The sequence below is a fragment of the Channa argus genome, chromosome 7 (genome assembly GCF_033026475.1).
Source record: "Channa argus isolate prfri chromosome 7, Channa argus male v1.0, whole genome shotgun sequence".
Taxonomy (NCBI): Eukaryota; Metazoa; Chordata; class Actinopteri; order Anabantiformes; family Channidae; genus Channa; species Channa argus.
In genome coordinates, this window is record NC_090203.1 from 4,940,997 (window position 1) to 4,958,886 (window position 17,890).

General features: G+C 41.0%; 1 protein-coding gene and 1 long non-coding RNA gene across 3 annotated transcripts in view; one reads left to right on the top strand and one right to left on the bottom strand.

The window, feature by feature from the left end:
- The window catches only part of LOC137131100 (uncharacterized), a 44,554-nt gene extending 33,474 nt beyond the window's left edge, over window positions 1-11,080 (top strand). Inside the window, exon 2 of the long non-coding RNA XR_010914943.1 lies at window positions 10,946-11,080. This is a non-coding gene — a long non-coding RNA (uncharacterized lncRNA). The remainder of the gene's footprint in view (window positions 1-10,945) is intronic.
- LOC137131098 (inactive phospholipase C-like protein 2) overlaps window positions 3,262-17,890 on the bottom strand; it is a 34,147-nt gene continuing 19,518 nt past the window's right edge. For both annotated transcript variants that reach the window (XM_067511924.1, XM_067511925.1), the window contains exons 4-7: window positions 17,158-17,361; window positions 13,545-13,620; window positions 9,562-9,671; window positions 3,262-7,049 (exon numbers count right to left, since the gene is read on the bottom strand). In XM_067511924.1, coding sequence (XP_067368025.1) covers window positions 6,846-7,049; window positions 9,562-9,671; window positions 13,545-13,620; window positions 17,158-17,361 — 594 coding nt within the window. In that variant the 3' untranslated portion in view covers window positions 3,262-6,845. The remainder of the gene's footprint in view (window positions 7,050-9,561; window positions 9,672-13,544; window positions 13,621-17,157; window positions 17,362-17,890) is intronic.

Consider the following 17,890-nt stretch of genomic DNA (forward strand, 5'->3'; position numbering starts at 1 on the left):
TAATCCAAGTGAGGAGACAGATTTGTATAATGTAGCTAAAATTCATTTAAAGTTTTGAAAATTATTGAATATCCAATCATCTGTACAGTTTATTTTTGTAAAATACAAGTAATAATGTGCAGTGTTTAGAGTTGTTGCAAGCAATGAAGTAATGCTGGAGAGCTCAGACAGAACCCGGCTCGGGGGGGGGGGGCAGCTAACTGCCTCGACCCGTTGGGATGATTGGAAAGTGGAGATAACGGAAAGAGGAGAAGAAGAAGCAACAACACAATACGGGCAGGTTGGTGAGGCCAGTAGCTGCACATTGGAAAGTTACCTGCAGAAAGGTAGACACAGATGCAACCGGCTGCTGTTTTAGGGCCCAAGAACAAACGTGGCAAATTAGGTTTTGCTTTAGCGTTCGTAGCTTTTCGGGACCATTAGCCAAGTATCATGAACATGGTGGATGGCAGACTGGGGGCAGCTGAAGTCCACCATATTCAGACCTCGGTAAATAAAAAGGGAACTAACTGCAAGTCTAAAAACCACTAGGGGTAGTGGTAAGACATCAGTCCACATCCGCATTTTCTCTTTTCTTGGTGCATGACTCGGCTTCCAACCGTGATAAACTGCTGCGTATGTCATGTCAGCATCTGTCTCTTCATTCTTATGGTTCAGGCTATAGACTCATGAAAAAACAGAAAGATGGGCCGTTGCTAATGTCGACAAACAAACAAATTTGGGAAACTAAAAATGATTGTTTTAATCTCCAGCGTGGTCAGTGAGAGGACCAGGAAGCCTTAAGGATTGTTAAACATTTTTCTCTTTGCTAAATCAATACTTGAACCAAACAGTCAGGACCCTTTCACCTTAAATATTATTAGCATTTAGTGCTGTTCATTTATGTGAAAAGTTGATGGTAAACCAAGCTATAAATACATTTTGTGATGCTTACTGTCATTTTAGAGCTGAAATTATTTTTTTAGAGATAAAATTTTAGTATCTGGTTGATTTTTCTCTCAGTTTTCTGGTGAATCAAGACCATCAGCTCCTTCTCCTTCTTGAAACCAAACGCATTTGAAAAGCTCCATAGTGACCTTGTACAGGAAAATGTAGCCTATGCTATTGTATTTTAGAGCTCTGTATATCTTCACTTGGACTCACTGGGGTTAAATGTCATTTCATTCCTAACTTGAGGGCAAAATGCTTGGAAGGGAGGACAAATCAATAACAGGAGGGAATAAGGAAGGAAGGAAGAGAAGAAGAAATAAAATGCTACAGAAAGAGACGAGGCACAAGTTGAGTGTGATGCATTTGCTGACCTTTATTATGTTTGGAGCTCATCTGTAAAAGGCATCTGGAGGCTGTCATGGAGTGTCAACCCCATTTGACTGCAGAGACGTGCAGCACCACTAGCAGTGGACACACAGTGCTCTGCCAGCAGTGCAGCTACCACAGGATACAAAGACACGTGCCTGGATGATCTAAACACAAAGCTGCGCGGCCTTTTGTTTTACACCACGTACAAACATTTCCCGCACAGCTCATTTGAGTGCCACCACTCTGCTGTGAACAAGCAGACCGTTATTTACTGTACATGTGGGACCAGGCACGGTCCGTCCATCCATCTTCACTGTGCTGCTGTCGCTTACTTCTGGGAAATGTGCGGGTCTTTGTCTGACGCTATCTGCTGATGCTGTTTTTTTTTCCTGTTGAAATCAGTCTCATTGTTTGCAAGCTCAGTTTCTCCGCACTTGCACAGCACTTGGGACACGTCTGACATCAGCTTCTTTTCTTTCATTGTCACTTCAAGTTTGCCAAACTGAACCTGTACCTTTTCCCCATGACAGGTTTGGATGACTCCAGTTTTGTGTTGTGATATGTTGACCACTTAAGATCCTCCGTGCTGACGTTACAGAATAATGTTCCCAAGTAAGAGCAATCTATGGCATGAAAGGTGCCAACAGTAAACTCTCCTACGGGTAATAACATCCATTTTACTGTATCAACATTTTGTGACAGGCTAACGCTTGTAAAAAGGCCTTTGAGTGCATTAGAGGACCGCTCTGGTGAGTTTACATGTTCCTGTCAATCATTTAGCTAATGGCAGAGCTGTCTGAGGAGGGGGTGAACCAGCGGGGACACTCCTGTATGTGTGTGTTTCCACTGCTTATCGGGGCCAGCGATTCAAAAAGATGGCTTTTAACATGAGATAAGAGGAGAGTGGTGATTTTTATTAATTGCTTTCACAGTACAAAATAGGTTTGTCGGCTTATTTTAGTGTATAAGTTCATAAACGTCAGGCCAGTCCCTTGATCCTCCCCAGGCGTTTTCACAGTCAAACAACCATGGAGCATTTGCAGACAGGGGCCATAAATGTAATGTATTATGCACAGCACTTTGTGACTTGCTGGACAAATAATGTTTATGCACTTACTGCAAGTAACTACACAACTAGCACGTTTGTAAAATGGGGCCTGCTTTTGCCTTATGCGTGTGCGTGTGTGCTCGTGTGTGTGCGTGTGTGTGTGTGTGTTCGTCTGCATGATGGGGGCAGGCGTTTTATTTCCCCAGGCTCCCTCTGCCCCACTCAACACACAGGGAGCTGATCAATACTGATGCAATGTGCTGCTTCAGCTTTGGAAAAACAGCTGGGACAGTCAGGACTAGGTGTCTCTGTGCTCAAAAACAATCAATCACATTCACGTGTGGCTGTGTGTGCAAACATGACTAGTACAGGAGTTGGGTTTGTATAATTTTGGCAACTTGGCTGCAATGTTTGTTTTTCAGTGACTTGGAATTCGAACAGCAAGAGACTGAGCTTCAGCTGCCGGGTTAGAGACGATTATTCAGCCCCGAAGGAAAGAAAAACCGTTAAAAAGTATTTCTTTGACTCAGTAGTGATGTTTCTTTTCCAAGTGCACAAGCGAAAAGGAAATAAAGGGATTTGAGACACATGATGTCAACAACTTTTATATAGAGGCCAAACTGGAAAAAAGGTAACAGCAGTGTGGAGAGAGTTCAGTCCGAGATGGTGCAGCCTGAAGGGGGTAAAGAGGTAGAGTGGAGGTCGGGTGCAGCATCGATCAGGTTGCTGCAGGGAAGAGAGAGCAGATGAACTGTGGCGTATAGCAGGAATGTGTCCTGAACATGAATTACAAATCACTTCCAAAATGTTTTTTTTTTTTCCTTTTTATTGGACTTGACAGGTAGGGGAGACAGGAGTACAGCTGAAACGCTTCTTTTTTTTCATCCTCTCAACAACAATTAAAAATGCGTTGACTGGCACAGCACTGAAATTCAGAGACTGTGTGTTTTTGTCTTGTGGATGAGATGCAGCACATGTGTGGACAGTGTTTACTGTAAAAACACAACATTGGGGGGGGGGAATAAGAAGCAAGCTGCAGGACAAACATTTAAAAATACTTCATTTAACAGTCCAACAAATTACAATTGAATGTTTGGAAAAATCCTGTGAATTATTATTTGTTTTGCTGGTGGTGAACACAGTAATTATTGGTAAATTCCCAAGAAATCCACAAAAGTAATAATGTGTAAATTCAAAGGGGCTGAACAATTGATTAAGAATTTTAGAACATTAATAGCAGTTTTAACTGTACGTACATATTCAAACGTGTCTCCACAGAAAACAGGTAAAACATGTAGTCAGTGACTGTTGGTTGTAATGGTGACAGTTGTTGGCATATTTATTCTGTGATATCTGGTTATTACGATATCTCCGTGTTGGTCTTTGTCGTTTATGCTCGTTTGGATAGAAGACAAACCACTGCACAATTTTTCAAATTGTGAAATATTTTAAAATAGTCAGATGCTCATAGGGACACTGGCAGACTTTTGCAACAATTGGTCGTGTTAACCATTAGGAGCTCCGTCCCTAATCCGGTCCAATTTAAATTGATAGAGGAAGTTGTTTAATATTCAGAAACACACATTTGTATTTCTGTTATATTTTGTTTTTAAATTTTGATTTATTCAATAGAATTGTTGAAAATGGATCACAAAACACACACACACCAATTTTAAGCACAGAACAATGGTCCAACTCCCTTAAAGAAACTGCCCTTTGCAGCAATAATTGCAAAAAGTTAAACCCCACAGCGTTGTCAGGCAGATCTTCAGGTGTGACATCATCCCGGGCCTTCAGCAGACCTTCTCAAAGACCTGGTGTGCTGGTTGGGCAGTGCTTCCTGTGGGTTCAGCTTCTCCCACACCAGCTTGATGGTGATGTGGTGACTGAGCTGGCCATGCCATCGCTGACGGCCGTTTTCTTCTCCACATAATTACACATGGGGCTTGGGGTCCGTGTCTCGCTGAAAAATGACGTTATCCCCAATCAGTACGTCTGAAGCATGAAGTAGTGGCCATAATGGCTGAGGATGCCTTGCACGCGATGCAGATAGCCCACTATGGCCAAAGCTTGCCCAGATCATCAAATCCCCCCCGCTACCCCCCCTCCTCCCCCTTGACATCTTAAGGAGGACACTTGGGAGTAATAATGTCCCACTGCATCTTCTGTCCTGATTGGATCCACTTGCAGCATCTCTCCGGAGACTATACACCTTTTAAAGAAATCTTTGATTTCTTGGCCATGTTATCTCCAACAGCATTATCTTCCTCCCTCAGTACTGACTCAGGAAAGCAGTTTTTGTTTAGACCTAAAAATGGCCAAATTTTCAATAAAAATCTCTTCCTATGCAGTAAAAGCAAAATGGATATAATTTTTTAAAGCCTGGGCCACAAATTTGTCAGTTGAAATTAAAGTTTAACATGCAAATTTGATTTGACCATTATTCTGCGCTCAGATAATAAGAAAAAAAACCCAGAACCTTTTTTTGTGATCCTTTCACAAACCTGCCATTGAATAAAACTAACCAAAGACGATAAAAATACAAATACAGCATGTGTGTAATATAGCAAAAACAAAATTACTCTTGGGTTTGTTTGTACAACAGCAGCTATTTCAAGAGTTTTCCTCGTATTTTTTTATTTGTAAATAAACCGGGCAACTGATAATTATTATCATTAGTCGGAGCCCTAATGACAAACTAGCCATGTGTGTAATCTTATTTAAATACCCCTTGAATAATCATTAAAAATGAATTTTGTTATGTAAAAGTAAGTCAAGCCACCATCTACGAACACCCATGTCACTCCGTACCCAGTACAGTAGTTTTTAGTCAGCAGTAATGAAGCACAAATAAATAACAGGGTAGTTGTGGATCAGACATAACTGTGTTACCAGGAATGGTTATGAAGCAATTATTACTCTGAATTCACTCTTTAACCATCTTCACAGACCTGAGTTTAGATTCGTTAAAAACTTGCCATGCAGACAGGAGCCACCTGAGCAATCCAAAATATGAAAAACCTGCACCATGTTTCCTCCGACTAAATCCATAAGCGCTGTAGTTGGATGATGTGCACTTTGCAGTTCGTCGCTGTTCAATGCGAGGTGAAACAGCACTAAACGGAGCAACAGGTTTTCTTTATTATTATTATTTTTTTAATTGCATGCACTATAGTTCAATTCCTCATTGAAGTATTTATAATTATAGTGGCATTTTTTGGGTCTGCACCTGGAAAAAATATCCGGCACTTCTTATGTAATGCAGACTTTAGTAAAATATACCAGCCGAGCACTAAAACTAGCTTAGCACCCTGAAATGCATTTAATATGAAAGCGTGTGGATGTTTCTGAGTGCGTGTCATCAGCAGCCGTTCTACCTCCTCCTCATACAGTTGCTGGTTGGGATGTTTGAGCCTGTCCTGCTGTCTGCACCACACAAGCACCTAATGTACAAATAGATTCTCTTCCTTGTCCTTCTGTGTCAGCGTGTAGGACAACTTCAGGTCACTTTCTCTAGTGACATCACTAGTTAGAAGATACCTACAGGCAGACGAGACTTTTTTTTGTACGTCTACAGACATGTTCATATATACGTTTTATAAAATAAATCTCATATTTCCAAGTATACAATAATAAAATGATGCACTCTGCAGGAAAAAAAGTAACTGGAAACTCCATATATACACATTGTATATTATACTATTTTGGCAGACAATAACATAAACGAGTTCAGTATTGTAAACAGCTCTTTACTCTCCTTCATGATACTTTCGACCACTTTCTTTTTGTGTTCTAGTTTCTTCTCATTCCAATCAATCCCTGTGTCTGTGTTACATTCATAGCTCCAGAAAATTGTGCTTGGGGGAAAAAAAATCTCTTACAACATCCAGGGGGGCTCTGTCACTTTAGGTAACACCGCAGCCCACTGAGTAGAAGTGCTTTGCCTCCCGACAGTAGGTTGACGTCTTTATCAGTCACGTGGCTTGTAGTTCCCTTGGTTCTTGCAGCTGGCCCAGGAAATGAGGGACACAGTCAAACAGAAGGATGCCAGGAAGGGCAGCAAGCCTCTGCACCAGGAATGTGGATGTACACATTTAGTTTTTTTTTTGAGGGGGACTGTTGTTTTTGTCGGATGTTTGGCAAATATTTAAAAAGACACTTGTACTGTTCAGGAGCTTTCAGTAAGACTCCTGTGCATCTTAAGACTTAAAAGTTATGACACTATTCATTGAAAGCTCTCAATACTTGAAAGACATCTGAAACTCAGACCTGTCTGTGTGTAGGATTTGTGTCCCAGTGGTGGCATGTTGCTGATGTTTAAAAGATGCTGCAGCTGTGCTTGGGGTACAGCAATGTAATCAGTGGAATGTGGAAAATGTGTTTTTGTGTAGAGGGATTGTACCAGGGGGAGAGAGAGCATTAGGGTTTGCGCTCAAGAGGCAGGAACAGAGTAGAGGTTGGTTTGCGGGTGCTAGTCCCAGAGCTGGACCGTGAGTCTTCAGTCGTCTTCGTCTGTGAGCTCCTCCTCTGCGGTAGCCTTTTCAGGAATGGCCTCGAGGCTGGGCCTGCTCTTGCACTCAGACCCAGAGGAGCCACCCACTGCTCCACCTTTACTCAAGTTACAGGTGAGTGCAGCATAGTGGATCTGCTTGAGGTTCTCCTGGACTTCACTTCTGGCGTGCTTCAGTAGGTCGGCTTGGCCCTGAGAGGGTAAAGGCAGATCAAAGCGTCACCAACAGTGGTACAGACAGTGTCCAAGGAGGCAAGCCAGCATTTACTTAAAAAAAAAAGTTATACAATATCTGTGGAATTGCACAAAGACTGAGAGAAAATACAGTTATCAATAATGTAAACCAAACATTTTGGAATATGCATACAACTAAACATTGCGATGAATAAAAGTGTGGTTATTTTTTCCCTGGTTTAGCCACGTAGCCATCTGAAACTCATGATAACAACAAACTATCGTCTTCAGTAAAAGCAGCCACTCTGTTAATGCTGCAGCGTCTCCGACAGCAAAGAGCTCTGCTGCCAACGTTCAGGACAAGCTGTGCTTAGACAAAACGGTGCAAAGGTCGTTAACTGTGTACGCAACAGCCCAAGCTCTGCGTACAGATGCATTTTACTAGTGAAAGTAACAGGTGAAAGTAGTTCTATTAGTAACTGGATCCCGTACAAAGGTTAGGAAGGATGTAGTGGGGTTTTTTAAGCTGTGTCATTTAGAATATTACAGTAAACGGGCACGTTTTGCAGCAGTTTTTGTTCAATACTAGTGCATCAATTTAGTTCCGTACTTTGGATTATGTTTAGACAGATAACCACAGATCAGACTAGAAACTGCAATTTAAAAAAAAAAAAAAAAGTTTTTTTTTCCCCCTTTAACTATTTGACACGAGGGCATGTGCTGTAATCATTTGCCTACAAGGACACTAATATTTTTTTATGCACAAGGTTTGTTCTACTCCTAATTTACTACATCTGGAACTGTAGAGCAGGAGTAAAATGATTTTTACAAGCACTGTCAATTGTCAACAATGAACTAATTTTTAGCGTTTATCAATTCTCCAAATGCACAGCTCTGTTCAGACCTTGGTTTCTTCTTTAAAAGCACCAACAAGTCGGAGGACAAACACCGTTGGGCTCTGTGTGCTTTTAAAACAGGGAGGACACCAAGCAGCTCACAGACAGCTCAGCTGTTATTTCTTTTTATATGTGGGTTTGATGTAAAGAAACTATCACTACGATTACAATAATATAATAGTGGGCAGGAAGGAGTTTTTTCTGAACACTAAACCCATTGCTAAAACTTAATTTTTAAAAAGTTACTCTTTAGCAAAATCTGTAATACTCCCATTAGTTTTCTTTTTTTCTCGGTCTGATTCAAACTCTAAACGTGCCCAGTGATGAGCGTCGCTACAAAATAGCAACACAGTCACAAAGGCTTAACACACTACAGTGGGGATGGGGCTGATATGGCTGATAACCATAATCACTCTCTTAGGCCAAATCTTAATATTTTGAAATCACTAAAGCATTAAATAAATGCTTAAACTGACACAGTCACACCAGTATGAGGATTCTAATAGGCCCTGTGACAAATGTCTGCAATACAACAGTCTTGTTTATATTCAATATTGGTTTGCAACCAGGTTACATTTAATTACAATATTTATTCAAGACAGAACATTACTATCGGCTGTTGAATAAAAATAAAGGACGTGGTCCTGTGTTTCCCATATTATTACGTTATAGAGAATATGTGGTGCTGGACAGTCGATACCAAAATTCTGAAAACGCAATGATACTAGTTTTCCAATGGTACTGAAAGTATCATAGTAGCTGTAGGCACTGGAGAAAGCAATTTCTCTGACCTTGAAAAAGCAGCATAATAACTTTCCAAGTGTAGTCTGACATTAGACCCAACGAGAAGCTGCAGCAACACATCTGCTGCAGCTTTAAGGACGGGAGGGGAAAAAAAAATGCCAAAAGATGTTTATGGAGACGTTTTGCCTTTGAACTGGATGAGCAGGGACATATTATCTGCTATTAAAACCACGACACAAATGGTTCCTCAAAACTAAAGGAAGAAACTCCTCAAACTTAGCAAAGTCTGTACAAAGAATTCAAGGTGAGAGTTTCAGTTGGTACTTTTCCATGAAGCTGTGAGTTGTTTTCCCAGTTCTTAGTCCCAGATTCTCTCATTCCAAATATTTTCGATATGTCAAGTGAAACTTCTCTGTAAGACAGTTCAACAGCTGGATCAACTCCTCTAAAACCATTTCAAACTAAACATTGACACTTTCGTGAAGTGAGAATTTATTGTACGACACTGATTAAACCAGTTAAACTTTTCAATTTGCCTAATAAACCGATGAATGAAAATGATCATTTCTGGATTATTGAGTAATATAACAACAAAGATTAAATAGTTCCCTTAAATTAAACATAACCAAAATAATAAGTGAACTTTAAAAAAAATATAGAAATTAGTCCTCACTAAATCTCGTCCCCCCCCAGCCCATCGGTCTCCGGCCTGCTACTGGCTCCAGTGGGCTTTTGTCACTTTAGAAACTTGTTGATTATTATAACCGTTGGTCAATAATCAATATCCCCAGTGAGCAGAAGTGACAGGTCTCAGCAGTGTAAAACGTGTGACAGAAGTTAAACTCAGTTCTTGGTTAGAGTTTCCAGAATCTGCAGTGTGTGTCTCTCACCTTTAGTATAGTGATGTTCCATGTGAAGCCCTCTATGGCCTTGTGCAACTTCCTGCCCTTTAGTCCCTCCTTCACAGCCAAGTCGTGGAGGTTCTCGTGAAACTCCATCGCTGCAAGAGCGGGACAGACAAGAACAAAGCTCGAGTCATTCTTTATGTTCTGAATTCATCGTGGTTTGTAAATAAGTAGAGCAGCTGTGAAGTGGCTGTAGTCTGAGAGTCTACACGCTAGACATGATGCCACGGTGAGGAAACACATTAGAGCAAAGACCTTGATGTGTGCTGTCAACATTTCACATTCTGCAGCACGACTCTGGGCTATGTGAAATATTATATATCTGTAATGTGTGAATAAATCACAGTGGCTGTTGTTGCTGTAGCATGCGTGTCAGGTCTGAACAAAATTAGGACAAGCTGAGCATTGGATTCAAATTAAACTAGGAGATTTCCTCAGTGTGTCCGGTACTTGGTAAGGGAAATGTTTCTTTTTGGACTTCTGTAGCAATTATTTATTTATTTTTTAATAATCAAAGAAAGAAATTGACTCAAATCACAAGATTGTATTTTGAACATGTCTGTCTGGAAAATGTTAGCAGGTATGTTTCATATACACACAAAGTGATTGAGAATATAATGTCAATAATGGAAATCTTGTTGATGCACTAGTATGAAAGTTAATTGCTAAAACAAATTGCAAAGTGTTGTCCCTGGCAGTGCAAACAGTGCATGTGAGCATGTGTGTTAAGGGAAGAAAAGAAAGCAGAGAGCAGGATGTGGGGTTTTGAGAGCCCCAGAAATGTGGTGAAGGCAGACAGATGTGACGTTCTTACGCTGGGGATTAGTATCAAGGCATCGAACAGAGGAAGGAATTATCTCCTGCCCCCCCACACACACACTCCCTTTTGCACGACTGATCCTGAGGGAAGACGTTTAATTTGCTTTTTATAGGAGCACTAAGATGACAGCACCAGGCAACCCCAGCCCTGCAGGGTAACACACCAAAGGGGTGGGAGGGGGAGTGAGGGGGGTTCCTACTACGCACAAAGCCTCCAACTGTACAACACACATGTACCCTGAGAATTACTGAGAATCAACACATTTGTGTTGTAGCTCTGGTGTCAACTAGAACTGGTCCTGGCCCCTGTTGGTGCTGTTGCCATGGAAACATGGTGTGCACGCGAGAGAAAAACCCTCTACGTGTGAAATCACTATAATAGGTGTGGTGTGAGGATACTATGCTGCCACCACAGCTCAAACAGCTGACAGATCTGGCACATTCACCATCTGTAAAGCAGAGACGCCATCACTGCTCCTAAAACATCAATGTACTTATTTTCCATTTCCTGAGCTCCAACCACATGTAACATTATTTTCTCCCATTTCAGGTTTGCTGTTCTGGAGCTGCAGAGCTGCTATGGTGCATGCGAACCATGACTGTGCTGAAGGAGGAGCAAAGCTTCCTCTATTCCCCCCACCCCCTCTCCTCTTTCTCTCTCTCACACACACACACACACACACACTTAACTGACACTGGTGGTTGCCTAGCAACATTTTATGGAGTCTGGCATGCTTGAAAGAGGGAAGCTCATTCTTAGCAAAACATTTCACACTGATCTCTGTGAGGTAATGCTGCAGGATGACAACACTACAACTGTCATGTAAAGGCTGATACATCTCACAACATAAAAAAAAAAAAATAGGGAGGGGGGCAGAACTATGTGGTTGGAGGTCCTTTGACCATAATGTGGCATTAATTAGGGAATAGACATCATTTTATCTGCTCACATTACTGAATACTGCCAGTGGAGCATATTACATTGCACTAGTACACAAACTGCAAACCATGATGGATTTATACCTGTTATTCAATAGTTGGACCGATATATTCTTGGAAATAGTTAAGTAAGTTATCAGTTATAATCTCAGAGCCTACGTTGATCGATTTTAAGTTGATCAAGCAGCAACTAAACCAAAAGACAATCATCTATTATCTGTAACCGCTTATCCTGTTCAGCATGGTGGGGGGCTGGAGCCTGTCCCAGCTGTTGTTGGGTGAGTTGGTGGGGAACAGTCAATCTTATTGGCCAACACAAAGAAACTTCTAAAACTTCTATCCAAACAAACCAAGTTGCATGACCTTCTTCATTATTACAACACGCAGTGGGATTTTGAAGGAGATGCTCTTGTGTTTCACCCAAGGAACAAAGATCTCATTCTATTGTTTGATCTCAATAATCCCCAATAAAAAGATATTTTAACGTGTGTAACAACAAACACTGGCTCTGGCTCTTTGTAATGTGCCAAATGTCACTGCAGCTCTCTGCAAAACAGAACATTGTCATTTCAGATCTATTTTCTGTGCCGATCTTGTTAATCTGCTGCAGATTCACTCATCCAGCTGCCCTGAATGTTAAATAGAACCCAAGTAAGTGAAGCGACATCCACGTTTGAGGTAAACACCTGACTGTTAAACGCAGAGGAAAGTAGGCTGTTTCTGGGCTGATCTGATGGATTATTCACAACTTTAATAGCTGTTGCTGCTCAAATGATCTGCCTGCTGTAAAGGGGAATTGGGTTTGTACTGACCCAGTTTCTACGTAACAGAAATGTGCAGAAAACCACACACACACCCCACTGGGATAAAATTATGTCAGTTCTGAATTGAGAATAAATCAATGTTCAAGTTCATCAGTTTGCCATCTGCTGTGTCCTAGTTTATAATTGTTAGCTCTTGAATTTTCTCCAGCTGATTTCAGATAATCATATATAATGGTGCTTTGAGACAAACATCCCCACAAAGCCTCTGTGGAAGCCATTGAAAAAAGATTTGGTCTACTTGAGAATTTTCACTGCTGTGTCATTAATTTGACTATTGTTTGACATTTAAAAAAAAAAAAAAAGCAGCTTCATTGTGACAATTCATTTAATCAAACTCACTGAGCAGAAAAAAGGATTCTGTTTTTGAATGCACAACTCATTAAATATTAAAGTTCTAGGACATATGACACTAGTATTATTACACGTAGTAGTAGTAAAAAAAATTGAATGTAGCAATTCTATTCTTTTGGCTTAAATACTTTGATTTCTAATAGTCCCACTGAAGCTGATCAACAGGTGGTTGAACAACGCAAACTTCAACAGACGTCACTTCACACATCTGTGAACGTCTAGCAAGACAACCGGCGGAAAATCGAATGAGGACGGTCGCTTTGCGTGATTTTTCCAACACCACTAAGTTCAAGCACATCTTCATCACATAAGTTAGTAATTAGTGGTAAAACTGAAAATGCCAAAAGGAATAAGGAAACGTCACGAAGCTCGTTTGTGATGGGTTAAAAGACGCATTCCTCCTCTCTGATGTGCCAAGGCTTCATAGCACATAATGTCAAAGCTGATTTTCTTTCCTGATTAACACGTTTTATCCAGTGGTAGATTGCAACCCTTGTTTCATAAACCCTAAATTAATGCGGAGTGAAAGCTGACCTCTTATGGTTAAAAGCACAGATAATAAACAGCAGGTAAAGAGAATTGCACCAACTGAAATTTTCCACTCAAATTTGGCTTCACAGAGAAGCTGAATCGAATAGCTCACATTCAGGCCAGATTAGGTCACTATGTTATAATAGGCTATAAAGCCAGAGATGGATGAACACATCAAATTCACGCACAGGGGGTGTAAGTGGATTGACTGATCGAGAAGAACTACAGATGGACTCCCCTCTCCGGCCCTGTTCCCCCAGTTAGTATAAAAGCAAACCTTGTAAATCAAAGCGATGCATAGAGGGTGAATTTAACACCTCTGCCTAAACCCCAGCTTCTCACAGCTGGATCACGCGCCTACACCTAAATCAATTTGTGCAGATAAGCAAAGTACGAGTTCTACTGAATTTCACGTGGGTTAATCTGTCTTTTGTACCTTAAGAAGGATGCTGGAGCTGCAGGCAACATTCAGGCACTTTTATCCCCTTGGTTAACTCATCTTACCTGCTTTTTGGGTTTGTAGAATTGTCTCATACAGCCCCTCTGAGTTCTCTAACAGAGTCTTGCTGGTCTGGATCACCTGAAAGAAGACAAACAGATTGTTCATATTTACCCTGATTTAGTTTTTTTTTTTTTGTACATCAGCAAAACGGGCATCCCACAACAAACCAGACTCTGTTTGGTGGATGGGTGTGTCTGTCCGGGGAGGGCTGTTATTACAGACAAGCTTTTGGGTGTAGTCAGTGCATAGCACTTTGAAAGCCAAAATTAGAGGGAAGGAGACATAAGCAATTAGGGTGTTTGTAAAAAGTTATACATTTTCTTTCCCCCTCCTACAAATAGAAACCGTGTATTGTATTCAGGAGAAAAATATCTTCAGTTCTGAATGCTGGTTTTAAAAAGAGATAATGAGACGAGTAAAACGTAAACACGCGAGTCATTTTGAAGCCAATCATTAGCATATTAACTGTAAAACTACAGTTGTGAAACACGCTATGCCAACACCTCTGCCTCCTCACATCACTCAAAAAAACCAAAAAAAACTAAGCGTGTTTCCTCACAGAGTGACGAGATGACGGGGTACTGAAGTGAAGCATAGCACAGATTTAGGTAAATAAGCACTTAGACGGGCCATCGAGATATTTCTACCTGAGAATGTCACTAATAGTTTATGGTAGCAGGTTTGTTTGTAATTGACTTGTACATTTACTTATACACCTACAATGTGACACAAGTGCAGTGCAGGGCCAAGTTGCCCTGTCGGCTGCCAAGAAGAAAAGCAGGGGAAAACACAATTTTTATCCAAACGGGCTGTAACAAAACCACTCTGTGAAACAGCAGGGACCAACATCATGCCCCTGAGAGCAATCGCTGGAGCATGAGCGAGAGGGGAGAGAGAGGGGAGAGAGAGGGGGGGGGCGATTGTGTGCAGGGGGTGTCACAATCAATACGGAGGAGTAAATGGAAAGTTTTTGTAGAAACACACAGATGAATTGGGGTTTTAGTAGAATAATTCTGGTCATCTTCTTCATTTTTGTCATTGTAAACTAGTAAAAACCCAAACTATCAAACAACAAATCCAAACAAGTATTTTTGTGTATTTCATCCCATGTGCCGCTGACCTTAAAGGTCTCACACACACACACACACACACACACACACACACACACACACACACACACACACACACACACACACACACACACACACACACACACACACACACACACACACACACACACACACACACAGTTGTTTTAGGAGTCATGTTATGAAATGACTTTTTTTTTACCTTATTGCACCAGGTTTTACTGAATAGTCATGACCTCTGACAGTCTGGTTTGCCCACATAAAATTACACAATAACAAGTTTTTATCATGACAAAATGTTTCATAGTCACAACACAGTATCAACATATAGCTCTAAGGCATTTTGGGTTTTTTTTTTTTTTGGTCAGGACATGAAATTAGAGGGATTTACCAAAGACCTTCTAACCGCTCTTACTATTTTCAGCATGATCAGATAAAAATCTATCCCTGATATTTGGATGGTACTTCAAGGGGAAGCCGAACAGATTCTCACAAACACATCTTCCATAATAAAGCTCCATGTTAATCTACAAAACAGTCATGACTAAGTGATTGTGGCTGTTTGTGTCGCTGTGCAGCTGCAGTGGCGGCACTTAGAGCTATCGCACATGCTGTGATTACTTCCCTGGTGGGAGAAGAAATTACTGTCTTGGTGGCAGATGCAGCATCTAAAATGTATTTAAAGGCACAAGGTAAGTGGGTGGACTGTGCCCACTTTTGCACACTAAAGACTACTTCCTGCAAGAGGCATGTTTAGATTTAGTATTATTATTATTATTACTACCCACATCTAACAAAAACACACATGCTCAGTTATTTTTAGGGGCGAAGTTTGTTTTGTGATACTTTCATGCATGTAACTAGTAAAAACAAAAGGACAGGGCATCTTTAATGCAGTAGACCTTTTCAAAATAGATGAGTAACAGTACAAAGTTCTGCCGAATAAAGCACTAACATGGGTTTTTAAGGCTCCTTAGTTTTAGTCATTTATTTTCTCCATCTGCCAACTCGGCCCTTAGTTAATTTATCTAAAGCAAAAATCAGAAGACAATATTTAACACCGCACACAGATGGGCAGGGACTGAGACCCACGTTCTATTTTTATCGAATAGCAGGCAAAGGCCCCCGTTTCTCCCATTGGTAGATTTTGACACCGTGCCTGGATTTCTGGTTGTACAGCTCCATACATTATTTACAGCTTTTCACATTTGCCCTCTGCCTCTCTATTTGTCAGCTCCCCTTCAGATATGCACCTCGTTAACGATCTAGACCTGCAGCTTCACGCCACTTACGTCCTCGCTCTTAATTTATTCAATGTTGATCCCCAAACACCTGTCATTTTCTCCTTTCTTCCCCTCCAACTCAATTTGTCTAGCACTTTATCAGGGCCAATTAGCCAGCCTCCAACTCTAAAGTGTGAACATAGCAGACAGGTCACCTTAATCGGTCTGAGTCTTCTCAGCTTCTTTCCCCCCAATCCAATGTTCATCTTTTGAGTCTCAAGGGAGGAAGTGTGCTATAAAAACAACTGGTTGTAGAAAAACATTAACTGGGTCATCGCTTACTATTTCTTCCAAACTCTTCATATACCGTTCGCCTAACACGATTCATTTTATGGGACATTTCTATCAACGTCTTTCTCTCTTACAGTGACGACTGAATATTAGAGGTGTCTCAAACTAAATATTGAATATGCGGATTCTAACACCATGTGTGCCCTCCCTAATGCGAGTTAATCTCACAGCTCGTTCTCCTTCTGTGCAGAGTCTAATTGTCTGACACCGAAACAGCTGGGCTTTGACACTGATGCAAAACACAATCTCTCTGACTTTAATATTCAGGGGACATAATGCTATATCCAACAAGGGTGGATATGGATTTGATAAAAAATGAACACTAATAACTGAATACAATCTTATGTAAAATGGTCCTTTTGTTGTTTGTTTGTTTTTTTGCCTCCTGCTTGAAATAATGTTGGAAAATTGACTTGCTCATAAAGTGCCAAGAGGATATGTTAAGGGTAATGGCGTTCATCAATGGCACGCTGTAACCCATGTGCACATTGATTTTATTACTTAATAGCGTTTAGGCTCCATTACCTAACCATCTCTTTGTGTCCCCATTAACTCCAGTAAAGCCAGTGCATTGATTTCATATGAGTCCAAAGCTAGTTTGCTTGGTGGGGCCTGCCTTTCGCCTTTGATGGCTGAAAGCACAAATAGATGGCTACACAGGCCGATCGGGCCCCTGCCAAACTCCCCATTAAACTACAGTTCATATGTTGAGAGGTAGATTTTTCGCCCGTGTGTTTTCCCCTGCGGCCTGAACAAGAACCATAAAGGTGGATTAGAGGAAAAAATAACAATTTTAAATAGTGCCCACTGTCAATTGCTTCACAACTGAATGTAATATTCCCTTTTTTATTTTACCTGCATATGTGACCATTGTGTTTGTAATCGTTTTTTCGGTGGATTTATCTGCTGGTAGGATTTTTGTTGCCAGGTGTAACGTTCCAGCTGAAACTCACCATATCGTATGTGGTGACCGCTTTCTTGAGAACCTCTGGTAGAAGGCCTTCAGGCTCCAAGTTGGGATACTGGTCATTGAGGTTAAACAACAGAAAGGGGCTGCTGTCGGGTCCAATCAGTCGAGGGGAAAGGGCCAAGATGCACTGCTTCAGGTTGGCCACCGCTGAAAGGCCGCACAGCTCTTTAAAGGACACTATGGCGTTCTGCAGAGAAAGAAGTGCAGTTGCGTGTAATTATACGAGTTTATACTGGCAAATGAACAACAATGTAAGCATCAGCACAGGTCTGTAAAGACTGAACTTAATATTCCATGTATCTAAACTCCGGCAATGACCTGTAGAAAACATGGCCACGACACCAAAAAGTTCCTGTCAGAGGAAGTGGCTGAGAGAGCTTTCATTTTGGCACTTGGTGAGCACTCCATCCTTTTGGAATGACTTGAGTATCAGATGGAAATGGAACAAACACACAAATCCTAACCTTCCTGTGAAAGGCCAAATTTAAACCCCAGATAAACAACCGGAGGCACAAACTGACAGGACAGCCAAGAAGTGTTACGGTCTCAAGGCTAGTGGCTTGTTATCACACAATGACTGCAATATAAACACAGTTACCAAAATAAATCCTAATACAATGCCTGAAGAAACATAAAATAAGACCAACCACAGGGATCTCTCACAACTCCAGTGGAACGTTTCTCATACAATTTCCTGTATTTCTTTAAAGAAACTT